General features: G+C 35.4%; 4 protein-coding genes across 9 annotated transcripts; 2 read left to right on the forward strand and 2 right to left on the reverse strand.

The window, feature by feature from the left end:
• Nucleotides 1–210: 210 nt before the first annotated feature.
• On the forward strand, nt 211–2,869 carry Ubce2m (NEDD8-conjugating enzyme UbcE2M). The gene is made up of 4 exons (XM_070295595.1): nt 211–493; nt 559–653; nt 828–1,034; nt 1,275–2,869. Exons 1-4 carry the CDS (start codon nt 391–393, stop codon nt 1,413–1,415), a joined length of 546 nt encoding a protein of 181 aa, XP_070151696.1. The 5' UTR covers nt 211–390; the 3' UTR covers nt 1,416–2,869.
• On the reverse strand, nt 2,053–12,757 carry Msk (importin-7 msk). Its single transcript, XM_070295583.1, has 19 exons — nt 12,526–12,757; nt 11,657–11,738; nt 11,424–11,574; nt 11,161–11,319; nt 10,882–11,038; nt 10,606–10,796; nt 10,329–10,502; nt 10,101–10,246; nt 9,870–10,033; nt 9,115–9,234; nt 8,701–9,027; nt 8,435–8,621; nt 7,927–8,150; nt 7,752–7,844; nt 7,428–7,654; nt 7,103–7,308; nt 6,571–6,840; nt 6,330–6,473; nt 2,053–6,171 (listed from the first exon to the last, which is right to left on the reverse strand). The coding sequence occupies exons 1-19, from the start codon at nt 12,607–12,609 to the stop codon at nt 6,104–6,106; spliced, it is 3,174 nt and encodes a 1,057-aa protein (XP_070151684.1). The 5' UTR covers nt 12,610–12,757; the 3' UTR covers nt 2,053–6,103.
• Nucleotides 12,758–14,769: 2,012 nt separating this feature from the next.
• Nucleotides 14,770–24,797, forward strand: Abl (tyrosine-protein kinase Abl). 5 transcript variants are annotated; one of them, XM_070295608.1, is made up of 10 exons: nt 14,770–15,262; nt 15,876–16,029; nt 16,367–16,476; nt 16,593–17,599; nt 17,669–17,924; nt 18,003–18,137; nt 18,370–18,505; nt 18,589–18,716; nt 19,703–19,914; nt 20,193–24,797. In XM_070295608.1, exons 1-10 carry the CDS (start codon nt 15,133–15,135, stop codon nt 22,518–22,520), a joined length of 4,596 nt encoding a protein of 1,531 aa, XP_070151709.1. In that variant the 5' UTR covers nt 14,770–15,132; the 3' UTR covers nt 22,521–24,797. The 5 variants fall into 5 exon arrangements, with proteins under 5 accessions (XP_070151709.1, XP_070151717.1, XP_070151734.1 ...); XM_070295616.1 differs by having other exon boundaries at nt 19,703–19,899; XM_070295633.1 differs by having other exon boundaries at nt 19,751–19,914.
• Nxt1 (NTF2-related export protein 1) lies at nt 24,775–26,494 on the reverse strand. 2 transcript variants are annotated; one of them, XM_070295654.1, is made up of 4 exons: nt 26,349–26,494; nt 25,779–25,865; nt 25,554–25,704; nt 24,775–25,265 (listed from the first exon to the last, which is right to left on the reverse strand). In XM_070295654.1, exons 1-4 carry the CDS (start codon nt 26,355–26,357, stop codon nt 25,087–25,089), a joined length of 426 nt encoding a protein of 141 aa, XP_070151755.1. In that variant the 5' UTR covers nt 26,358–26,494; the 3' UTR covers nt 24,775–25,086. The 2 variants fall into 2 exon arrangements, with proteins under 2 accessions (XP_070151755.1, XP_070151764.1); XM_070295663.1 differs by having other exon boundaries at nt 24,777–25,265; nt 25,560–25,704; nt 26,349–26,484.
• Nucleotides 26,495–27,931: the final 1,437 nt, after the last annotated feature.

Genomic DNA, 27,931 nt, shown 5'->3' on the forward strand with positions numbered 1-27,931 from the left:
AAATAGTATAGACGATGTCTCATGAAACGTGATTGGCTGAGAAAATATCGCGCCCACAACGCCATCTTTCGGTCGGGGAAGTAAAATTCCCGAGCGCGAGTAACCCTTCGTAGATAATAGAAACGCGTCGATCCCGCAGGACCCGTTGTTACCATACTCGCGCGATGCCGTGACATCAGCGTGCTCGCGACCACCATCCGTCCACGTGACACTAGCTCCTACTGACTGCGATACGTGCGTGTGGTGCGGGACCAACCAAGCGATTGATCCCGCGCGGGTGTCAAAAATTTGTTGATCTTTATAGGCGCGATTTTTTTATGCCATCCTCGATCGCGACCTCAGTCCGAGAGATACGTGCATGTTAGCCCGCGTTTGACGCGCGATCTAACTATGATCAAATTATTCTCGTTGAAACAAGCGAAAAAAGATGGCGAGTCACCCAAGGCTGGCACCCAGAAGAAGGCGTCCGCGGCGCAGTTAAGAATCACAAAAGGTTCGGGATTGTATAGCGACGCATCGACGCCGCTCCGTCTCTCACCTCTGGCGTTCCTTTTTCAGACATAAACGAACTCAATCTTCCGAAAACATGCGGTACGGAATTTCCGGATCCCGATGATCTGCTAAGCTTTAAGCTAATCATCTGTCCAGATGAAGTGAGTACACGTGTATTGTCCAGAGAGTTTCAAGAGATCTCTTACGATATCAAATCGGATAATGACTTTCATTGTCCCAAAATTATAAATTTGAATCATTTTGCGACGTCAACGATTCGATGGCAATTCCTATCAAGGTTGTCAATCTATGGTTCAATCAGTTGATTGTTTTAGGGGTTTTATAGAGGTGGTAGATTCGTGTTTAGTTTCAAAGTCGGACCTAATTATCCGCACGAGCCACCAAAAGTAAAATGCGAGACTCAGGTCTATCATCCTAATATTGACTTGGATGGTAATGTGTGCCTCAATATTTTGAGAGAGGACTGGAAGCCTGTACTCACGATCAATTCCATTGTCTATGGTCTCCAATATCTTTTCCTAGTATGTTTTATTCCATTAATATATCTTGCAACATATGGTACAGAATCATGCTAAAAATAAAATTATATTGTTATAATATCTTAAAAGAAACTTTCACAACAAAATTTACATACATATCTGTGTGTGAAAGTTTCTTTTAAGATATTATAATCTTATATTTAGCATGATGATATTCCTAATATCTCTAATTACTGTTAATTCTTTTATATTATTAAAATTGACAAATAAATGTAATGACAGGAACCAAATCCTGAAGATCCATTAAATAAAGATGCTGCTGAGGTTCTACAGAACAACAGAAGGGCATTTGAGCAAAACGTAGTAAAAGCTATGCGGGGTGGTTATGTAGGATCATATTATTTTGAACGGTGTCTCAAGTGATACAGTGCCTCACCATCAATGCTGTACATGCTTCGCCGAGGACTCGCTGTGGGTGAAAAGATCCTAAAGTATGGAACGGATGCAGAACTATACGGTGTCCTCATTGTCATTTGTGTGACAACATTAACATATTTACTTTCTTTATGTCTTGCCAGGCCTATATACATTTAATTGGACAAATATTTTCTGTTAATAAACCTGAAGTGAAACGGATGTATCATTCATTTTGCTTTCAACAATTATCAAAATGTTTATCGGCCATGGCATTATTTTAGTGAATTTGAAGTGCAGTGTTGAAAGAATTGTAGAAATATAGTTTGACATTTGACAGATGATAGATGTTACACTGCAAGATATTTAATTGCTGCATTAGATGCACACAGTAATTCTGGACCTACAAAATTAGAAATTTTCCATATCCTGAATTTTTAATTCAGTTTTGCGTTTTTATAGGGATCTTAATTTATAAAGTATTTATTTCCTCTCCGAACTATGTAATTTTCATTTTCATCATAGTTTTTTCACTGCAGCATCTATCGAAATCTGCTTCTCATTTAAATATATGTACAAGTAACTTAACTTATGTATTGACTGAGAGTGGAATATAAGGCTGTTACGGAACTGGAAATGTTTTGTTTGGATTTCCACAAGCAGTATATTTTATTACCCAACAAAAAAAAAATAGATCTTTTTCTTACATGTACATAAAAACGAGGATCAATGTTTTTATGAAACAAGTTAGAATTTATTTCACACTAAGAGAGGAGGATTGATTTTCTTTGCCCTATGTACAAGTACAAACCTTATAGCAGTTGCTAACAATTATAAGAGATACAATACAATTGTAAGATTTTTTATGCTACAAAATTTAATTTATTATTATACTTCATAATTATTAGAAACGTTGGGAAGTGTATTTTGAATGACACATTTGTACAGTGTAAAATAATTGAGCATAGCTCAATGTAATTATAAAAAATTGTGATACATGCTAGAATCACAAAAACATAACAAAGCGTATTAGAATGTGCTACCAATTCTTCTCTTTCTCTTATCTGTTCTTATGTTGATGTATAAACCAAAATATTTAACTAATATCATATATGTCCCTCTAAATAAATCTATATACATTTTGGAGTTCACAATAGTAACTAATTGCTGGTGAAAATAAGAAGAATAGACAACTAGGAGAGCTATATCTATACAAAAAAATTCTTTTTACATCGAAATTAATAGAATTTAATATTGCTATCTTTTTGAACGGTTTTTTTTTTATTTTTTTTTTTTATTTTAAAGATATCAACGACTTACAATTGTGAATTCCAAATTATTGCGCGCGGTTATGTATTTTGTATTTTATTGTTTACTAAATGTGTTTGATTAAACAGGGGTAAGAGAAAGTTAAATGCTAAGCATTTAGTTTAAATGCTTAAATTCACAAACATATTGTAAACTCCAGAAATAAAGATCTTGGATACTACATCTTCAGTTTAATAGCGAAGTTTCTATAAACTTCATCCATATATTAAAGCATCAGTATATAGTTGTATCTTACCTCTTATCAGTTTATACTATACAATATCAAGACTTAAAACATATATGCGATCTCGTCATAAGATTCACTGTTGCTACATCATAATTTATAATTATCATTTTATATTTATATATATATCATTATATAAAAATTATCGAGAGAATGTGTGGTAAATATCCATTACAAAGAAGTTGCGGTTTGTATCCTATAAAGAGCAAAGGAACAGTTTTTGTCTTCTCTATCAGTTATCGTTAATTTATTATACTTTAATACACAGTATACTTATAGAACTTATGAACTAGAGAAGTGTCCTGGCCTCACTCCGACCTACAGCTTACTCTGCTGTATTCTTTAATTTAGGTCCCATCTGCATTAAACGTCCCAAGGCACTTTTTAAATACTCTTCTTTGAGAAAAATTGACTTAATCAATTAACTTTTTCTCTTTTTACATGCACAAAGATTTTAACCCAATAATGAGTCGCGAGTTCGGATCACAATGAGAGTGATGGCATCTTTATTTGAGCACATCATATCATTTATGAAATAGATACGATATTAGAAATTGCTTATGCTTTATATATATTTCTGATATAAACGCTGCAAGAAATCGATAATAGTCGTAATTCCAAGTAATGCTAAAAGCAGGGTACTGCAAAATAAAATTGAGAAAATACAAGGAGTACACAATTCGTATCCTTAATTATGTTAGAAATATGATTCCCTTTAATATAATTCGCGTATATGTACAGAATTTTTTTATAATTTAAGCACTCTTACCAACTTCAAGAAATTCAACTTTACTATGGATATCAATCAATCAGCCATGTAACTTTCTGATATTTACAATTTGAAATCATCTCCTATTACATATAAAATATTTCCAGCCTTTTAAAATTTAAAAAAAAAAAGAGAGACACATGTATTTCATATATAGTACATTTTTTAAATATTGAGCAATATTATAAACATACACTTTTCTATATCTTCTTGTCTCATATTATTTTATATTATTAGATTTTAAAATACTAATATTTATTATGAACAAATAGAAGCTAACCATGTACAGTCGAGCAATTCTAAATATGCTTTAGGGAGCATATTAAAAAATTGCAAAACTTTGTTTTATTTTGCAATAAAAACATTTTTTTATTGAATCCTATATTAAATTCCTTATTAAAATTGCAGCTAAAAGTTTATTGAAGTTTTTAAATAATGAAAAATCTATATATCTTATATATGTCTGTGATTTTTTTTTAAAACATACTGATCATTAGACATTGACATAATCTATTATATATCGTTTCTCGTCTATACCATATTTATCATATATATTTGCATGCACCCTGTATATAGAATCTTTACCAGGAAAATCAGAAAAAATTTATATTACATGTGATTAAAATTATTGCATATTTCTTGCAGTTTTATGTATAAAACAGCTAATTGTAAAATCGTATATTCGACAAACAAAACAAAAATCTGGTAAGTATAAATATTCATAAATATATATCAGATACATATATAATATACATTCATATATACATATATAAATATATATATATATATGAATATATATATATATATATATATATATTATTTTTTTCTCTCTCAACAAGATATTGATGGAAAACGTAGTTTCATTAATCCAATAATTTTAATAAAAAATTTTTTAAATACAGATCATGACTTGTACTTTGGAGCGACACGTAATTGATGCATGCATTCTTTTGCATCCTGATAAAAAAGCACTTGTGCAGTAATCATTTCACTAACCACAGCACAGAACACCTCTTCTTTGTACGCCTTTATCATTTTGGGCTCTGATATTTATAATTTATTTCTGCTCCAAGTTCGTCCTATATAATTACAATACACATCTCATGAAAGAAAGAGCTATGCTTTAAATTTATTTGTATTTTCGTTGATTTTCGCTTTTTTTTTATAGTGTACTGTAATTATATTCTACACTACAAGATCTATAATTGCAAAGATTTTGTTACATAGTTATAATAGCTATCTAAATTGCTTTTGCTAAGCCAAATAGCTAAGCTTATGCTAATTTGATGTAGCTCCATCTTTCAGAGTATATTGTGGATAAAATATATGATATAAAATTAGTTTTTCAAAAATAAAGTAAGCTGTGCTGGGATTTACGTAAAGTGATTGGTAGCTGTGCAGAATGTTTGGCCATATATATAATACAATGTACATTTAAACAAAGACTTGAAAAAACAGTATTCATTTAAAGATCTAAATTTATCTAAATAATTGCTGGCAGGCAACATAGTTCTGCGAGTTATTTCTAGTAATTTTGACAACTTACACTTTATTTTTTTTTGCTGTCGAATAGTAATTTGCAAATAGATCTGGAGAATGTATTGCATAATGTTTTGCTGATTTAATTAATCATTAATAATATCAAATAATATAGTCTATACACATACTCAAAGACTTCTTGATATATTTATATACCAACAATTTTAACACAACGTTTTTATAATTATATAAACTAAGCGATTTTGTTTGCTAAAACAATTTTAGACTAAGGCATGCGATTCGAGATTATTAAATATACATTTTGTACGAAGAGTATGTATCTAGCAAGCCATGCTAAAATTTTTTGACTCAAAGATTTATACCAAAAAAGAAAACTATATATAATAATTTAATGTTATATATGAGAAAACGTATAAGAAACATGTATAAGAAACAATAATTTATAAAATTATTATGTAAGGAATTTTAAAGAAAATTTATTACAGCTTGCTAGATATTATACTTCAATTGAATCAAATTATACGAATATAATTTATAGTATAATTTGTATAAAAAAGAATGTACATTTTTCTTTTGTATGACCAAAACATTTTTCTGTCTTATAATCACTAAAAGGCAAATTTGCTGTCTCGACTAATGAAACAACTGTGTATACAAGACTGATCTCATGGAGATAAAGTGTTAATGTCATTGTATTAAAGTAAGACTTTGTTGTATCGCCTTAGTAATGTACAATTAGTTTACACAAAAATAGGAAATAGAAAATGCACAATGTTTTCGAAATAATCATGTAGTAATGATTGCTACAATTGTCTGTTCCAAATGTTGTATAATTTGTTTACTTACTTAATTTAAAATTCAAATGATTAAAAGTCCTTATCGACTTAAAGGTGTTCCACCAAAGTTAAATGAGGTGGGTACAGTCTGTGAGTGAAAGGCGTAACCTAGAAAATTAAAAAGATATTTTTCATAGATTGAAGTAAATGAAACAATATACAGAAAAATAATAATTAATTCATTGTCATTTTTATTTATATAGCAAATAATTATTTCTCAATTATATAATTATTAAATAAATTATTGAAAGCAGAAATAAATTTACCTCCGCTCTGTTCGATTCTTTTACTCTCTAAAGCTGCTTTGCGCTGATCTGCCAACAGGATAATTTCTTGTAGAGCTTTCTCTTGTTCAGGACTCAGAAGATTCGTTAACGCCCTATACCAGGTCATGTCGGTTCTTTCAATATCTAGTTAAAAATTTTTTAAATATGTAAAATATAAATTATAATGGATATTTTGCTCGAAATTAGTTTATATAAAATACTATTTTTTACAGATATTTACTTTGTATGACTTCTTTGAAAACAATGTATTCATCTTGATTGGAATCGTCCGAATCTAAGGGCGTGATGTAACTTTCAAGAGCAGTCTCTTCGTTACCGTCATAGTCTGAATCGTCATCAACATCAGATCTGTGATCACCGTGACCATCTTGTATAGTTGCGTTAACATTAAAACCATGTTGAGTGGACGCCCGTGTTGCCTTGTCCTGTATATTCTCAAGATACTCCTGATTAGCATCATCTATTTCGTCCTCGTCAGAGGATAAAACATCTGAAATTATCAAAATTAGTAAGCTCTTTTGTATGGCAAATTAATAGATATTTAATAAATACAGGATGTCCGATGATTTTTGACACACCCGAAGTGTGAAGGTAGAAATTGGTCGATCTTTTTTAATTAATTTCTCAATAATTATTACGAAAATCGCAAAATGATACAGGACTTTCCTTTTCAGTTTGAGCCAATCTACCTTCACACTTCGGGTATGTCAAAAATTATCGGATACCCTGTATAATGAAACATATTCTTATACCTTCATCAATGTCGCTTTCTTCCTGGTCATTCTCGTCATCGTCTACATCTGCGACCTTAGCGGCGTATGCTCTTTTCAGACCCTCGAATAATAGGATTAAAGACGGTATAATTTGCGTCGCACACTCGTTCACAGCGGCTGGTCGCGCAGGACCCATGCTGATTAATGTACACAACCCAAGAACGCATAATTTACGATCGTGTAAACTGTAAGAAAAAATCATACATCTTATTCTTGCAAACTGTAGAAATAAATCTAGTCTGAAATTTTATATTATATAATTCTTTTTTAATAATTTTATATGCTCCATATAAAAAATACATACCCCAGGAAACAATCTGTATCATTGATCCATTGTTTGATAAAACGTGAGGCGAGCGGCTCTGTCGACTGATCAAAGTTTCCTTGCAATCTGTCCATTGTTTGCAGACACAATGCAGGATTGTAATATAAAGCAGCAATAACTACTTGAAGACACATCGTTCGCAACTCCGAAGTTTTAACTTCGCGCATTAGACGTTCTAATACTAATTGCACAAGCGATGGTATACACTAAAATTTAATCGATTATTCATATCACACATTTCATAAATTAATAATTACATTTATTTGCGTGTAATTTCTCATTTTTGACATTGTAACATTATACCTGATCTATGTGTCCTTTACATTGCAGAATTATAACTTCTAGCAGCTTGGCAGCATGACATTCGGGATCTTCGCCACCCTCACCAGTCAAAACCTATAACATTAGCAATAATGTTATGTTTAGAAAATAGTTATACTGACTTGGATATAAAAAAAAATCGTTCGTAAATACTCACAGCTTTACACATATTGAACATAGCCAAAATATGATTTTCATTCGATAAAAATGCTGGAGTATCGACGGTGATGTAATTATGCAGTGCAGGCATCATGTCAGTGAAATAATCGAAACCATCCTTTTGGAAAAGTTGATACACGAGCTCCAGAACTTTCCACATATCTTCGGATATACTTTTACTCGTCAAGTCATACACTAGCGATAATGCTTCTTCGTAAAATTCTAATAGGAAAAGAAAAGAATTGTTAAAATATAAAAAAATATAATTTTTTTCTCTCTATTCATAAAATAAAATTTATATACGTATAATATAATAACATTACACACATATTAAAAGTCACAAAATAAAATCAAGCAATTCAATAGAAAAAAACGAATTAAAATTTAACACTAATTGAAGACGGGTAAATCGGTATCATTAAATATGTATCGATGTTATTTTTATCGCGATGCCAATCTTAGATATTAGCATAAAAATTTAAATATACGAAAAATAGAAAACATACCCATTACACTTTGTCCAAAGATATGAGCTACTACTTGGAGGACAATTGGTTCGAGTTGTGACATAATTTGGGGCTGTTCTTCCATTACTGACAAGACTGTTTCTATTGTATTCAACAGGCCCATTGCTGTTATTGCCTTCTCGTCGCTACCTTCATCTGTTTCGAGCACTTGGCTAAACGTAGCAGCCTAAAAAGAAGAAGATATAACATAATACTCTACTTCATACACACTTTTTCACAAGATTACATACTACTAAACATCTTACCAAGTGTTGACAAATTTCTACAGCGATTGGCATTAGTTGTTCAGTATATGTACAAACAATCTTTTGCATAACACTCGTCAAATCATCATTTTCCGTTTGCCTTATAATAGTCAATAATTCGAGCGTGATTTGCTTTATTAACGGTTCGATATACTTTTGAGCCTTGGGCTGCGCCGCAAGCATCATTTGAAGTGCTATGGCTGCTTCAACTTTAACAGGCAAATCTTGATCAGTTAGAAGAGCATTTGTAATCAGTCTAATCGCTTCGACTAAAATTTGTTCTGATTTAAATCTAATTTCCGAAAAGTAATGCATCACCCAACAGGCCTGAAAATATAATTGATACGGTTATCACTATTATGTCGCGTTTATATTACATAATAATGATACTTTCATATTTATCGTTTCACTTACTCTTGCTCGCATATGGCCGTGAGGACTACTAAACTCGGGAAATACGTATTGCAGTAACATCTTGTCCATTTGTTCCTTGTAAATCTTCTTCTTCAGTAAAACATCAGCCAAACTTCCAATCTATATGTATGAATAAAGTATTATATATTATACAATATTAATAATAGATATAAAAGACATGTAAGAATATATATATATATATATATATATATATATATATATATATATATATATATATATATATATACACAGGGTGCTAAAATTTCAAATGTAACAAACCGAATCTCGATAATTAAATGAAATATCGAGATCCGGTTTTTTTGAGATTGTATTGTTTCGAGACCGACAAATTTTGATAAAAAGAATAAAATTAAATTAGAGACAAAATTTCGCAATGTCGCGTATTTATTTAAAATCCTTTAATTTTACCTCAGGAGTATTCTAATTCATTTCCTTTTCTTAATTTCATGCTTTATAACTTTTATTTCATGATACTTTTCGATAAACCTAATAATTTTAGTATTGTTTTTGGTGAAAATCTTTAGTTTCTTTTTTTGCGATTTTCTTCAAAATGAAGCAAAAACGAAAAAATCTTTAAAGGACTTTTTGTCTTGGTTTATCGATCCCCTGCACACTCCCGAAGTTTTGATATTTAATTTCGGGACACCCTATATATATATTGTATATAACAGAAAATGGTGTAGAATAGCCATACAAAAGATTTAAAGAACACAAATACTTTTATATAAACATACCATGTGTAATGCACCATCTTTTTGCCTTGGGTCTGCATTTGGACTAGTTAACACCTCTAAACAAAATTGCATCGTCTTTTGAAGCATATCTTTTCGTTTTCTACATGCTGAGTGTAACAAGGTTTGCGCCGCTGTTACCGGTGAAACAAAATCTTCGAAAATATCTGAAAGTAAACTGATAAGCAAAGTTCTTTAAAATATTTAAATCAAATACTGTTAACTCAATTTTACCAAATTTCACTCTGATATATTCATAGGGATCAGTGTTCCATAGCTCCTCATCAGTAGCAGAATATGAGAGGATAGGGAATAAAACATCACGTATAATTTCAAACATATGAGGCTTCAAAAATTTCCAAGAGAATGCATGGCTTACACTGAAATTTCAAAACGTTATTATTATTAAGTTAATCCTTCATGGCAAAACATAATCATTCATTAATTAATATAAATTTTTACCCCTGATTGATATAATTGATTGACTGCTGTACTACTCTAGGAGAGACATAGATTTTCCTACGATATTGATCCAAGATTTTTAAAAGAACCTCAAGAATACCAGCGCTGAATGTTTGCAAATACCATTCGGCAAATTCCATATATTCTTTGGTCACATTTCCTGGGCTACCATATCTATAATTAACAGTGCAGTATCAGAATATAAATATTCCTTCATTTCCATCATTTCCGACATTGGTTATGAGCTCTTCATCGCATAATAAATTTATATAATTACCTTTCAAACATCCTATGTAAAATATGTAACGCCCATTTTTTACATTTCCACCAAGGCAGTTCCGCACGTTCGTCATCGTCAAGATCTGGATTATTGATCTCTGGTGGTACTGGTCTATCAGCTATTTGTCTTACTACATCCATCCACTGTGAAAATACTTCTCTCGAGATAAGATCAAGAGGAAGTGTGTACTACAGGGCGGATAAGATATGTCATTAAATTTCAAAATATTCGGATAAATATTATTTTGTCTTATATTTCGATACTCCTGCATACCTGGGTAAGAGCAAAGAAAATTTTTAGTATCTGTTTCTGAAGTAGGACAGATTGCTCAGACGAATCTGGCAATAAGCGTAATATCAATTGATATATCATAGGCAATAACAAGTTCATTGCTTCATTTAATGGTCCCCTCTCTTCTGCTTTCTTGTACCTAGTTATCAGAGCAGTGTGGAATATATAAAAGATATATATATATATATATATATATATATATATATATATATATATATATATATAGTAGAACATCGCAAATGCATGATTAAATATACATACTCGAAATTTTTAACAAGTTGATGCAGCGCGAGGAGAACACCAGGCCAACACGAAGCATCTGGATTCTGAAGATATATTGTAATTTTGTCCACTATTTGCGTCCATCTTCCAGGGAAGTCATGTTTAACTATATTACTGATGCATACTGCTAATTGTACTCTAAACATATAATGCAGAAGGACGATATATGTTATAATAATTACAATATATATATATATATATCTAGTCTTAGTTAATAATGTAAATTAAATATTATAACTTGCCTAATTATTTCTGGAGCGTGTACCACTGCGTCTACTATAGCATCGCGTATCATTGCACGATCTTGTTCGTGAATACTAAATTCTATGGGCCCACTATCGGCCTCTTTATCAGCCCAATTTGAAGTAATTAAATTTTTTAAGTAAATTACACCTATAAAAAGATAACAAAAATATTGTATTTTATAATTTAAGTTTCATCTTCAATCTTACATGTAGCACAAATTGTTATTTACCAGCTTGCCTGACAGGTACGTCAACTTCATTTGACATTACTACCTGTAGGAGCGTTGGAGCAAAACCAATGATTTTGTGAATCTGAAAAATTCAATGATATATATAAAGGATATCGTTATATTCACTAGTACACTGCATCATTAAAATATTATTATTGTTACAATGTTATTCTATAGACTTATGACAAATTACAGAATGTATAAAGTATATGTATGTATATACTAAGTATATAGAAATAATACATCTACAGTGACATATGAATGAGGAAATTACAAGTTGTATCGAAAAATTTCGTTCGATGATATAACGCATTAATATGCGATATGATACATATTCGCTCGTACAAGTACAATTGCGAAAAGTTTATTCCACGCTCCAAAGGATAGAACGTCCTTGAAATTATCCTCTTCGCGCGCGAGCATATTGAGAGATTAATAAACGAAAATACGGATCTCGTCTTCATCATTCGGCGAAATCGAACGAGTCGCAACTAATCCTAGACGCGAATATTCCGAGAACGAAACAAGCATGAATCGCCTCCCTCGGGATCTCACCAGTTCCTTTCATTCGCGACCGAATACTCCGACTCCGAGAATCGAAGTACGAAAAAAAAAAAAGAAAAGAAAAGAAATATAGAAAAAAAAATTTGACCGAGGAGCGATTCTAACAGTGAAAGTTACATCCTCGACGAGGATGTATCTTATCATCTGTTACCTTCTGCGCGAGGATACGACATAATGTGCGAGGCACATGTTCCCGTGGGGCCTCGAGCACTTCCTCTCCGAGCACCGCTCTCGCCACCCTGTCGCGAATCGGGAAGCACGTTTTCGCTCGCGATCACGGATCACCCGTGACTTTTCACGCGTACCTGATTGAGCTGTCCCTCCGCCTCCTTTTGCTGCGCGGGGTCGATCGTCGCCCGCAGCAGCTCCGTGAGCTTTCGCGCATCCATCGCTCCGGGCCGCCTCAGCTCACCGTATTAATTAGACGCCTGAATTTTTGTGACCGATACCCCGTATTTGACCCGGCGCATTCACCTCAATGCTGCCCTTGCCTGCCCCGTGCGATCACGTGACAACATGGCAGCATAGATTAGCTTTGAATGGTCGCATCCGGTCGCGCAGAACGTGTCAAATGCCATCTACGACCATATCACCAAGCTCCCAGCCAGTGACCTACATAGGGTGTTTTCCAGCAAGGTACACAGATGACACAATGGTCTAGTTTCCACCGAAGTATTAATTCGCATCTAGTGCGGCGTAGAACCAAATTTAAGTCGATGGAAACACGACTGACTGCGTTCATTTCACACCCACTTCGATCTTCAAAAGCTTTATCGGAGTAAGCGAATTGACACGAAATTTAACCTACGTCTTTGTTATTTATTGAAAGTTGAACAAGAACAGAGCACGCTCATAGCGCTAAAAGCGTGCTCCCCGAACGCAGCCTGATTCGGCGTCTACAATAGAAATTTTAAGCTCTAAGCCTTAAGAACTAATCACAATCGAGTATTCTTCTCATACTTGACTGTGATTGGTCAATTTCTTAAGGGTTAGGGCTTAAAATCTCTATTGTAGACGCCGCATTAGTCGGTGGAAACGGTAATAATCGATATATAATCTATATATCGATGTTCGTAACGGTTACCGTTTGTTCGTATTAATTATCAAAATGGAAAATTAACAAAAAAATTGTCAAGGATTATGTTCATTTACACTCACAAGCAAAAGTTAAGTTGGCTCTGAAATATCAATCTTTCTCGCTTCTATTCTACTTTCAGTGGAAACAGGTCTTAAATTCGATGCGCACCGAAAAATGACGACTTTGGTGGAAACTAGACCAGTGTAACGCACAATATCACATGATTGGCTGTCAGATGAGGAAATTTAAAATTCTGTATTTGATAGCCGATCGTGCAATACTGTGTGTTAAGCCCGTATCAGACTACGCATTGAAGATTGAGATTGAAGATTGAAGATTGAAATTTGACCAATCTAGACAAATTCCAATCTTTAATCTTCAATCTTCAATTTTCAATGCGTAGTCTGATACGGGCTTTACACCGTGTCATCTGTGTACCTTGCTGGAAAATACCCATAGTAATTAAACTTACGATACATGAAAAAATTAGCTTAATTTGCTCTTTCATAATATATATTTTTTATAATTTGCTTCATCTTACTTTTTTTTATAAATAAATGATAAAATTAATAACAAAATGTAAACGTCAGTATAAACAAAAATCATTAAAATTTAAAGGTTCTCAAGATAGAAAAAAAATTGCTCCATTTTTGTTTGAATTTGCTTCACTTTTAAAAATTAATTGTCTCAGTATTTATTAAGAAAAAAATTAATAATTGTTTTCTGCATTTTGCGGAATGTCAAGACATCGTGCGCATGCGCAAAAATATTTAGTAAGTCATCACTGCGCAACTACCTAGTTTTAAATAAAGCCTTCTGATTGGTCGGTCCAAGGAATCTTCAATTCTTTGCGCAATCGATTATTACTATTAAAAGAACTAAAATATAGTTAATTTCTAAGTTAAATAATCATATAGAACTAGAGCAATAAGCAATAAGTGAAATTGATTAATAATAGAAATAAGAGCAAATGGTTAATTAATTGTTCTATATTCCATAAGTATAATACAGAAATAGATGCGGTATTTAATTATTAGTTAAAATATAGTTTTGAAAAATGACGGGACATCACACATAGTCTAAAAATGGAAATGATGATCGGTCTGCCGTAAACTTCGCATTTGTAGTTGTCCTATTATTCATCAAAATACAGAAAAAATAATAATATTCGTAATCAGCAGCATCATCTAAAATGCAATTTTTTTGAAAAAGAAATCAAAATTGAAAAGAAAAAACAATATAAAGAAAATATATGTAGCTAAAACAGTAAACCCCTACAATAATAAACTTACAATTACAATAGAGAATGATTTTTAATATTCTGTATATATATATATATATTTGACATATATATATGTCAAAGAAAAATATATATATAATAGATAAATAAACAGAATAAAAAGATGAAAAGGCGAGGATTTTTCTGCATGAGAACCCGCCCAGCGTCGTGCTGCCGCACAGCAATGCATCGACAAACTAAATAATCGACGTCAAAAGCTGTCAAATATGGCGAGGGGCAGCGAGAAAGACAGAGAGCGGATAATTGACATGTAAAAATGTGATTAGGCCCGACCGCACTGTGATTTGCGCTTCGAGAGGCTGGGTGGACCGACACGTTCGCGGTGTCTCCCGCGAACGACGAGATACGCGGACGACAATCGCGATGTCAGAAGCCTCGCCGGCGGTGCCTTCCGAGTGCCGGAAGTGAAGCGTGCGCGAGGGTGGCGGCGAGCAGGAGAGCAACAGATCTGGTCGCCCCGTCCCGTACGCAGCCGGGGTCGGCGAGAGGTACAGGCGAGGGGGCATGGTACAGTAATCCGGTGGGCAACATACTATGGGGGCCCAGCAGACCAAGGACAGGGTGATCCCCGCTGGGTCCACCGTGCGACAAACGCGCAAGCAGCAAATCAGGAACCTGAAGGATACGCGCCTCATAGGCTCTAACATATTCACCGAGCACAGTGGTGAGAACACGCATGTTAATAGTTAACTGATCCGCTCTACTGTGAAGACATGCTTATTTCTGTCACGCAGAATTTTGCAGAGCAGAATCGTTGTACATTGAATGATTTTTACATACATTGCTATGTAGTTTGTGTTAAATCATAATTCTACAATTTACGGAGGTGGCATGCATTCCTAAATGTGATATGTGCTTTCCTGATTTGATATAGTATAACATTACAGTATTTATATAGACTAGAATTGATGATAAAAGAATAGTTGACGAGAATAATTTTATGATAAAAGCCTTTTAACGTGTAATGAATGTATATTAATGTCTACATTGATGAATATTTATCAGTTAATAGACATTAGAATGACTGAATGAAAATTTTACAATATATTGTATAAATATTTATCTATAGAAAAAATTGATAACTTTAAAATGTCTTAAGAAAAATTGATTTATTCTTATGCTGTATATTGAATACTTTATATCAAATATAATTCTAAGATTTTCATATATTTTATTATATAATTTTATTATATAAGTGCAGAATTGTTTAATTCCAATGTCAGAAATTTGTATTTTAGACATATATAAAGAAAAACTTTGTTTATTATTTCTTGCAGAGGCACTTTTACAAAGTAGACCGCTGCCTCACATTCCAGCATTGCCAGAAGGTGATCCTCCAAGTGGTTCTAGTGTTCAATCAATTTCACAGCAAGCAAATGTTCAACAACACACCAATGTGTCTGCTAGTGGGCTTCTTGAAGCAGCAAATAGGTCAGTTCACTGTCTAAAGCAACATATGTCTAAACTTATATAATTATTGTTTTATATACTTTTGCAATTTTAATACAGAAAGAAATCCTTTAGATTTTTTAAATATAATGTCAAGAATAATATATTAAAATTTAAAAAAATATATTAAAATTGTATTAAAATGTATTAAAATTCTAAAATGTATTAAAATTCTTGTATATAGATTATTCTTTTTTATTATAATTTTTTTATAAAATTTAAAATTTTAAATATAAAGATGACGGAAACATTGAAAGTTAATATACATTAACAAAAGAAAAAATTTAATCCCAGAGATATTTTTAATCATTTCATGCAGATGGACCAGCAAAGAAAATCTGTTGGCACAAGAGGAAGATGATCCTCAATTATTTGTCGCTTTGTATGATTTTCAAGCTGGTGGGGAGAATCAACTTAGTCTGAAAAAAGGTAATTTATATTTCTTATTAAATATTATTATAGATACCATATTTCATAAGATGCATAAATGCTGATCTGTGAATATTACATACTTTAAATGCTTATTCTTTAATATTTCTGAACAGGTGAACAAGTACGTATCCTAAGTTATAACAAGAGCGGAGAATGGTGCGAGGCTCACTCGAGCACTGGACAAGTAGGATGGGTACCATCAAATTATGTGACACCTGTGAATTCTTTGGAAAAACACTCTTGGTACCATGGGAGAATATCTAGGAATGCTGCGGAATATTTGTTGAGTTCGGGAATAAACGGTAGTTTTCTCGTAAGGGAATCGGAGAGTAGTCCCGGACAACGTAGTATTTCTTTGAGATACGAAGGTCGAGTGTATCACTATAGAATCAACGAGGACAGTGAAGGAAAGATGTTCGTCACGACGGAGAGTAAATTTAATACGCTGGCTGAACTGGTGCATCATCATTCGATGCTTGCCGACGGCCTCATTACACAACTGCTGTATCCCGCACCAAAGCACAACAAGCCTACTGTCTTCCCGTTAAGTCCGGAGCCGGACGAATGGGAGATCAATCGAACGGACATAGTAATGAGGCATAAATTAGGAGGCGGTCAATATGGTGATGTATACGAAGCGGTCTGGAAGAGATACAATATGACTGTAGCGGTTAAGACGCTCAAGGAGGACACAATGGCACTGAAGGATTTTTTGGAGGAGGCGGCCATCATGAAAGAAATGAAACATAGAAATTTGGTGCAGTTGCTGGGAGTGTGTACGCGAGAACCGCCGTTCTACATCATCACGGAATTCATGAGCAAAGGAAATCTCCTTGATTATTTGCGAAACGAGAGTAAACATCAGATTAACGCCGTGGTTTTGATGCACATGGCTACGCAAATCGCGAGTGGCATGAGTTACTTAGAGAGTAGAAATTTCATCCATCGCGATCTAGCAGCCAGAAATTGCCTGGTCGGCGAGAATCATCTTGTTAAAGTTGCGGATTTTGGATTAGCCCGTCTTATGAGGGACGACACATACACTGCTCATGCCGGGGCAAAATTTCCCATAAAATGGACAGCGCCGGAAGGTTTAGCATACAATAAATTTTCCACAAAGGTATACAAAAATTATTAAAAAATGTAGGTTATTGTGTTATCCTATTATACTAATTAATGATTTTTATAGTCTGATGTGTGGGCATTCGGTATCCTTTTGTGGGAAATTGCTACCTATGGTATGTCCCCTTATCCTGGTGTCGATTTGACAGACGTTTATCATATGCTGGAGAAAGGCTATCGAATGGAGTGTCCTCCAGGCTGCCCGCCGAAAGTTTATGAGTTGATGCGTCAATGTTGGCAGTGGTCAGCGTCAGATCGGCCAACCTTCAAGGAAATACATCATTCATTAGAAAATATGTTTCAAGAATCGAGTATTACCGAAGGTCAGTGAATTACTCTCAGATAATTAATTTCATATAAAGAATTGTAATCTTATTAACTTATACATATATCTATTGTAGAGGTAGAGAAGCAGCTTCAAGGTGGAGGGGAAATCCCATTACTATCATATAAAAAATCGCAGACTGGAAGTACAGGAAATATACATGGGCTTGTTCTTGTATCCGAGCAATTATCTTCTTCTGGCATAACACAAGGTAATATTTAATATTATAGTATTATTAATAATTCAATTGCGACATCTTAGCATTGAATTGTAAGAAAATATAAACTATAAAATAGTTTTTATAGTATCATGATAAAAAATTAAATAATAAAAAAATTAAATTAATGATAAAAAATTAAATTTGATTATTTAAATTCAATTTTTTGAAATTTGGCTGCTCTAGAAATTCTATTTTAAAATAGAGACTCGTATATTTTGCGCAGAAGGAGTTGGTTCGGTTACCAAGCTGAGTACTTTTATGGGTGGCTTGTCAAGTAGGAGTAATAGTAATATAGTTCAAATGCGAAGATCGACCAATAAGAAGGGAAAACAAGCGCCGGCGCCTCCCAAGCGAACAAGGTATGCTTTCTTTTCACCTATAAATACACAATTGAACAATCATAATTTTGTAATATAACAAAAAGCTATATTTCCTATCACAGCTTGCTATCATCGTGCAGTTCTTTCCGAGATTCCGCCTACCAAGAGCAAGATCAACAAAATGTCGAAGTGAGCACTATGACGCTTGACGATGGCACAGATCTAAATGGTATTGATAAGATTTTTGAAGGTATTCCACTATATCAAACTTAAGTGTAATGATAAATGCACGAAATTGCCGCTTTTGTTTAATTTTTCTTTCGTTAACTTTCAGTTGACTTTGAATTTAATTTTGATATGCATCTTTGCCTACAGTGATTTTACGGCTTCATGAATGTGGGTCATTCTCCTCGAGTCAGTATAATTGAATGTTGAATACACACCAAATACTAATTTTTGATAATAGTATTTGAATATATTTTATTAATGCATATACTCGAACGTCTGCATCTCGTACATACTGTACATTGTAGCTGCAGTTTTTCGTTCCCAGAGTTATATGAATAGGAAACGATATTTTATCATACTTTATCTATCATATTACGTTACTAATCTAATAAGTACTATATATACTCGTGCATGATGTTCGTCTCTGTAAAGATACAAGTAGAACTTTCCATTTTTTTTCGTTTTAGTTTTCTAGATATATATTTTATCGTTTTAATTTTTTTGTTTAGTTATATTGTCATTCTAAAGATTGGAATTTGACTTGTATAACAGCATTGATATATTTCATCGACTTTATCATCGCATAAAATTTAACTGTGTTCAAGCAGTGTTATGTGAGTTTACTAAGTCTCTATTCATATATCATAATGAATTATTCCAAATACTCTAATACACATCATATACCATTTGCAATTTTCATTAATTGTTCATTATCGACACATGTTACAACACTTTACTGGCAATAGTATTACACAATAAGTACAATTTAACGATCTGCTCCTAACTTAATGTCGAAAGGAGAATGACCCTAGGGATGAATGGAATGAAGTGTGACAAAAGGAAAGCAGAGATTAAGATTGATAGGCGCCGCAAGTATTTTTCTCTTTCTCTCTCTCTTAGCTCTCTTCCAAAAGATTCCAATATTTATAACGCGTTGCGCTTACATGCTGGAGAGATATGCGTTAGCTATAGATTGTATACAGTACACTTTATTAAATGGCGACTCAGGTATCACACGTGATCTCGTGACAATGGCTACACAGTCAATTACTACAGGAGGTTGCGATATGGACGACGACGGAGATGGGTCGCAAGGGACAGCAGAACATAACTTTGTTCCTCAACCGTCAACTTCGCCGGAACCAGTATCCAACTTACCGTGCAATCAGAAACAAATTAAATCTCGACCTTACACATCTAAGGAGGTACTATCTCAGAAGGTACAATGATCTTACGTTGCGCGGCCACGATAATATTCCAAAGCTATATAAAAATACTAGACACATAAAAAACATACCTTCTTTACTCGTATACGAAGTTAAATGTCCCGAATATTATAACGATAACGTTCTTATCTATATATCTGCTTGAGAATCTTTAGAATCAGAGTAAAATCAGTTTTGATGGTAAATGCATTTAGCACTGCTTGAATAATTTGCTTGATGATGCTCGATGACGAGAAAGCGAATCGTGATTTAGAGAAAAAATGTCATTTCAGCTGGTACACGTGGGTGCGCTGGAGGTGCAAAATGTTAAGAGAGCGATCAATCGTTACGGTACATTGCCAAAAGGCGCTAGAATCGGGGCGTACTTGGAATCTCTGCGACAAAGTGGTATGCCGTCGAATCAGGAGAGTGTTTCAACCGCTACGTCTTCCTTGTCCACCGCGATCGTAGAACAGCAGCAGGATATCGTCACGAGCGCCATGATTGATACGGTCTCGCAACATCGTTCGCTCTCGCCTCGCCAGAACAATCTGCGTGGTCAACCGCAGATGACGCGCAGCAATTCCTCGAGCGGAGTGGTGAACACCTATCAACCGCCGAATTCACCGCGCAGCCGTGCTGTAGGTGTCCGGAAGACCAACGCGGAGGGAATCGGACTGCGGACCTTCCGCGCGCCGAACAATTCCAGTTTTCGTACCGCCAGTCCGTCAAGATCGGTGCAACCGACTCTGGCTGATCTGGAGTTCCCGCCGCCGCCGTTGGATTTGCCACCACCTCCAGACGAGATCTTTGGTGAACAGTGCGATATACTGCCATCCACGACTACAGCGTCGCCATGTGCCGAGAGTTCCTCTTCTCACACAAAAATTGCGAGTTCGCCAGTCGGGCTCAGGAAGTTGAAAGCGGAATGGCGGAGTAAAGATGAGATGATAAACGATCACGATCAGGACGATAGGAATAACGATGTGAGGAACGCCGAACCGTCGGTAAAGGAGGCTAGTTCGCGATTCGGTGTGAACTTACGACGCCGAGAGACCACTTCTTCCACTTCTGGTGATGCACATTGCGGTAGATCCGCAGACGAGAAGAAGTTGATTTACAAACCGAAGGAGACGACAAGTGGTGGCGCAATGAAAGCGGAATCGATGGACGTAATCGGAATCGCAGCTCCCGAGGAAGCACCACCCCCACCCCCGCCTCCTTTGCCTCCGATCGGCAGCGCGGTAAGCACTACCGGTACATCTTTGGACACCTTCGAATCCAAACCAGGCATGAAAGAGATGCTGGAACTTAAGCTGATCAACGAGATTAAGCAGAGCGCAGATATGAAACAAGGTAGTAGTAATAATTCTGCAAAGAAGATCGGCAGTAACGTTAGTAACAGCGGGCTTCCGTCAGCGCCGCTTGATCCAGCGTCGCAGCTTCTGTCCGAGTTGTGCGCCAGTTTCAGCATGGATTCTGCCAACAAGCAACATATTGTTCCGAGCGAATACGCGATTGCAATGTTGAAGAACAATGATATGCCCGGAGTCATTCAGGAGCACATTCACGTAAATACGCAAAGTAATATATTCCCTGAGAAGAACAATACTCACAAAGAGATCCCGATGATGACTTCGCCGATCACCGAGGGCCATATATTAAGTGCCACTAGCGTAGGCTTCAAATTAAAGAGAGTGGACAAGAGGAGTAATCCGCAGAAGGAAGAAAATTCGGATAGTCAGATAATCGATTTTAAAGCTCGGTTGCGAAAGGTGGACAACGTTGATAAGGAAAAAGCCGCGGCAGAAGAGAGGGGCAAATCGTCGCGTTTCGATGATAACACACAGGGGAGTAACGTCGTGGACTCGGCGGATTCATCGTCCGGCGTGGATGATGCAAACGACGATAAGCGCCGCAGCACTGGAAGTATTAGTAGCCTAAAAAAATTGTGGGAGAATAAGGAGGCTTCTTGTGATAACCAACCACTTAGTCCTAAATTAAATGTGAGAGGGGCGAGTAGCAAGCAGGACGACATTGCGAACGAAGATTCGCCGGAGGATCATAGCAATGCCTCGACCAGAAGCTCAACCAGCAAAGGCGACTCGCGAATATGGCCTCCAACGTCATCGTCCTCAGAGATGGAGAAACCGATAGTGCCGGCCAAACCGTTGAAACCGCTCGGACCATCCAGTAAACATTTTGGTTCCTCGATATACGCCACACCAAACTGCAACAAGTCATCCTCCCAAGGCATTGATGATGACAGTGGCGGTAAGCAGACTAGTGGTGAATCAAAAGGGGCAAAACATAGCGTGATGGAGATCTCGAACGTCATCGAGAATAGTATTCTTAACTTAAAAGGCAGCCCCACTATTGTCATGGCCAGTTGGTTGCAGCTGTCCGATAAAGTCGGCCTGTTGCACGGCATGTGCGTCAATCTGACTGACACGGCAATCGCGCCGCACGCGAGGTTCCAATTCCGCGACCTACTCACTCGACTCGAACTACAAGCGAGGCAATTACGAGCCGCCGGCACGCGCAACATCACCGAGAACACGAGACTCTTGTGCGATGTGCAGAACACGATAAAAGACGTAATAAACATGGTGCAGAGGTAAAGCTGCACACGAATCGCCGGCGGATTAAAAAATCAAAACGAGCATCTTCTCCTGCGAACATTTCCCTCCGTCATTCTCCCGTTCCTGTAGTGTTTCTCATTAGATCATAGAATTCATCATTTTCCTCACTCTTCTATTTCTTTCTCTTTCTATCTTTATCTCATCGGATCCGTGGGCGTATAGAGTATACATAAATTTATATAAATATATATCTAAGTCACATACACACGCATATACTAAATAAGGTTTTATCAAAGATTGAGATCCTTTTTTGGAAACATAGCAATTAATTTCCCAGCGAATATATAAGAATGAGCTAGTGTGAATAAGTTAATCGATTTCGCGATCGTTAGAGGGGAGGAAAGGGGATTAATCCAAAGTTGCACAAGTCGAATGATCGCCGGTATATCTCTCGACACGCAGAGGCATACATACAACTCGGACGGAATTTTGCGCGCAGCAAACTAAGTTCGTATACATTTACAACTCCGCCTGTGTATATTATTCGTATTTTTTGGAAGATCTTTGGGAGATCACACTACTGTCGTGTGTAACTCACAGGCCTGGCAGAAAAATACGGCCTTAAAACGAAAAAAAAGGGAATATGCATCTTTGCATGATTGAATTTTTATGTCGAGACGTACGACGATTTTCATATAAACGGATAAGTAAATGTGATGATTATATAGTAACTCTATGGAATATATAACATAGATACATACATACCGATCATGCGCGAATTCTCATTGTCAGTAGAGTATATAATTGGAGTATTGGCATCGGAGCAAAAGCGTAACGCGAATGCAAGAGTCATCGCACGCTAACTCTATATCCTCGAGTCGCTTACGTATCGCGTAAAACGTTTCGTTTTACATGTAATTTTATACACACGTCGTGCTTAGTAATATACATATATATATATTATTATTACGCGAGATTTTTAGACTAGACAATATACATATTACAATATATATTTATATATACATATACATATATAAATACATATATATATATATATATATGTATGTATATATATATATATATAAATACAGAACACCTAAGTCGTAAGTCGTTTCATGTGTATTCTGGGACAATATATAAACGATTTTGTATTTGTATAGAGTAAGTTGAATATATAACAGCTATACATATGCGATAATCGTACGCCTACATAAATTATACTCAAATACAACAAAAAATCGAATGTAATTAATCAAACAGCTCTTGAGTGTCGTGTGCTTCGTTTCTATCCATTCATATGGTATAGTTCTTCCAAAAAGCACAATAGTAAAAGGAAATATTCGCCTGAAGACATCCATGTGAACAATTGATTCATAATGTAACTTATGGGAAGTGCATCTTAATCGATAAACTTTGTACATCAGAATGAAGTGAGAACGTTAGTAACAAAGTAACGGGCAAATAATAATATATAATATACATTACCTTTGTCCGTACAGTATTCCCTACATACAATGGAGGTTTTTAAGTATCATGCATTTGCTTGCACTCATTATTTTGTATAAGCATTTATATATTTCTCTCTCATCTTCATTTATGTTTTTAGATATTTTAAAGAAAAAAGAAATATAAATATTGTAGTTGAAATTAAATTTGTTTGTGATGATATGTTTCACAAAGTTCTGTGCATATAGTTAGAATTTGCTAGTGTTAGCATTTTTATGGAGAACAAGTAGGCCAAGTTTTATAGTTTGTAATATATTGATTGTATAGAGCTATTGCTCCGATAATGTTCTGAGAACTGATTTTATGGAAGTTTTCAGGCTTATACTTCGTTTCAAGTTCGTGCTTGACACTAAAGGAAAATGCAATAGAAACAGAAAATAAGTCACCAACAACCTATTTCTTATATGACACTGCCTATATCATACGCGCGCGCGCGCGCGATATTACGCGGCTAGTAGTATATATATTGAATTCAGTAATAATCTTTTAATCATGTAAATGTATTCTTTCTTTTGGTTTCAACCTCCCAAGTTTCTTTATATATCTTTTGTACCTGTGATAAACTAATCAAGCCCTCTCTTTATCTTTCTTCTTTTTATCAAAAGAGAATCATGCTCAACAGAAACGATAATAGTTATACAAATGAATTTTAGTCAACAGACGTTTATTCGAATAAAATTGTATTATTAAAAGAGATACTAAAATTAATGTTCTATATAATATGTATTATAGTAATTTTATGTCTATTTATACATACTCTCTTGTATTTATTTTTAAATTTTTTGATGTAAAATTACTCCTAAAGAATCGACCAACGTACTGATTCACTAATACAAAATTTTAATATTGCTTTATACATTGATTGAAAATAAAAATAAAAATAATTATCGAATTATGTTGTTTTTTTCTTAGTTTGAATGGCTCATAGTTTGGTCCCGCATAGCAATATGTACCATCAAATTTGTCCGTTTTATGTTATCATGCAATATATAAGTATATGTATATATTATTAGTTTTTTATACATGTTTATTATAAATTAAATATCTATCACAGTATACAAAACAGTACAGTTTTAAAACTTAATTATGATTGGTGCTGTTAATTTGTATTACTACCTAGTAATTCTTGCATTCGGAAACAATCGCTTACAATCTTCCACTTATCACCCATAGCCGTAATTAGAAAGGTTTGATTAAACGGCTTGGGACTTTTTTCTTCGTACTTTACTTGTCCACCGACTTTGACGAGAAATGTTAATTGATTTGCTACCTCTGGGCCTATTATAACATATTACAGTTTAATATTTCAATACAAATTAATTACTTGTGTTTCAAACAGTGAGATAAATTTAGCAGATATCACATCTTAATACAAGTATTAAAATAAGCGAACATTCAAACTATTTATTTAGATGTGACAAAAAAAGAGAAATTTTATTACAAAGAAAAACTTGTCATAAAAATTGAGATATAAAATAAAATCTAACAGATCTAATATTTTTGAATATTTTTACTTGTTTGATATTTTTATAGTCAAGAATGCTAGTGTGTGATGTGATTACTAACATTTACCTGTAATTGGCTGAGCGTCGAGAGTAGTAACGGTATGCTCTGAAGATGGTAGATCTGTCCAGAACTTTTGTATATTATCTTTGCCTACTACTCCATTTCCGTTCCACATCAGAGTAGCAGTTTCCATGTACATCCTTGAAATCAGCTTAAATTATATGTACAGTTCATGTACAATCAACAAAGGAAAAATATGTTTGACAGTATATTATTGTTACTTACATATCTCCGCTTGTCTAGATATTCATAATACAGTTTTGTAAATTCCTCCGCGGTTCGACAAGCTTGATCAATTTTAGCTTTTAAGTCCTGCAAAAGTTGACACAGATGTAAGAAATGTGTGATGTAATCAAATACAATTAAAGATTCAAAATATGTGACGCATTAATATATATTTGTTGCTTTCAAAAATTCTTTAGAAGTAATATTATAAAAATATAATCACTAGGGAAAAAAACAAGACGTAATTTATATTCATAATGAAGAAAATTCGCGCTCTCTTTTCTGATTTCAATGAAATGTATATATGTATTTGAGCGTACAAAATAAGAATATAGGAATTATAGGTTAACGCTCTTTAAGGTTAGTAAATTTATTATAATGTTCTTTTAATTATTATATTCTTGTTTCATACAGTAAAATATACATGTGTACGTGAAATTTTAATCGAAATCGGCATGCTCATATATTACATCGAAAAATAAATATTTTGCATATTTACTTGTCATAACATATCGTGTAAACATATCTCGTAAACATATAAATTAATGTATTATACATTAACGTGGATACCTGATCCATATTTTCTTATTATTTATCCAAAATAATGGAAAAGAGAAAAAAAAAATCTTTGCGCTATGCTTTTCATTCAACGTTTCTCGCACATAAAAATCAAGAAATACATAGGATATACGGCAACGCAACAACGCATAAATAAAGTCAACGGCACGGAAGAATAATTTATATAGATACGAATATTCGCGCTTCGAAACGCAGGATCCACGCTACATCCGATAACCAATAGAAAACTCTCATTTCTAGATCTCAAAATATTGGTAGTTAGAATCACTAGAAAACAAGCTTTTCCATTGGATATCTTGTATAACCTATTATCGATCGGCTCTATCAATTGATGGCAAGATATATCTTCGAAACAGCAGAAAGTTCCCCAGCCGATGGCCAATGGACGCGACGCGAATGTTTCTCTCATCCGTGTGCGCATAGGTAAGATTGGTGTATTGACAGGTAGCGCGCTGATCGGTCCCGGTCAACACCTGTCAGTTGTCCGATCTCGTGGCAAGCCCCGTGACCCGTGCGCGGGCGAGATCCGAGATCGCGAGATCTCGCTGAGTCGGTCACGTGACATCGTACTTCCACAGTTATTTTTTCAGGCATGATGGCGCCAAACGCCAGTATTCACTTTTATGTAAATATAATATTGATTTGGTGCGTACCGCGATCAAACACGAGCGTTCGCCGTATCGCGGCCGGCCGTCGAAAGTAGCCCCGAGTAGCCGGGGTAACGCGCGGACCCGCCGGGCGGAGTGAGTAACGGACTGGCCTGCGCCGCCCGCCTGGAATCGCTAATGAGGACATGTTGGTTAGGCTGCCGTGACAGGGAGAGAGAGAGAGAGAGAGAGAGGACGAGGCCGTTACGCACTTGCAGGCAGAAGCCGTCGGCGTGAACGCGGCGGCTCGGGAGCGCGCACGGCGATTGCCGGCGGCCCCGCGGCCGGTTTCACGCCCGCTCGCAATCACGTGCCGCCTCGCGCGCGGAAATATATCCGGCTAATAGATCAATAATAAGGTATTTAATGGTCTTTCCCTAGTGTATGTGTGTATGCGTGTGTGTACGCTGTCTGTATGTATGCGAGCGCGTGCGCGCGCGCGTGGTGAACGTGTGTACGTGCGTGCGTGCGCGGGGGAGACTCGTAGTGTGAAGTGCGCGCGACGTTGCTGCCATCTGTATTGTCAATGTTGTCGGGCAGCAGCAGCAGCAGCAGCAGCAGCAGCAGCAGGAGCACCAGCAGCACCAGCAGCAACGTAATGGAGCCGTGAGCATTCTCGTAGATGTACGCAATTGCATCAATCGCCCTTGCCGACCGTGATCCGCCGTGTATACAATGAGATTTAACGCCGCCCGCGGCCCGCTCGACCGTCGACACGTGCAGTGAGTGTGATGAGTGTGTCCTTATTGTCGCTGAGGCAGCGATCCGCGGAAGCGCGGATCGCCAGGCGCCCCGTTCTCTCTGCTATAGTCAATGTTTACATGAATCGCGCGAGGTGATACGCGGACGGCGTTCGGGATCGTCGCGATCGTCGCCTCGGGCTCACGCCACGACGTCGTTATCGCGAGTACTCTGCGTTGATACCAC

Source organism: Polyergus mexicanus, unplaced genomic scaffold (genome assembly GCF_030449975.1).
Source record: "Polyergus mexicanus isolate NDT 795.1 unplaced genomic scaffold, iyPolMexi1.0 SCAF_1, whole genome shotgun sequence".
Lineage (NCBI taxonomy): Eukaryota > Metazoa > Arthropoda > Insecta > Hymenoptera > Formicidae > Polyergus > Polyergus mexicanus.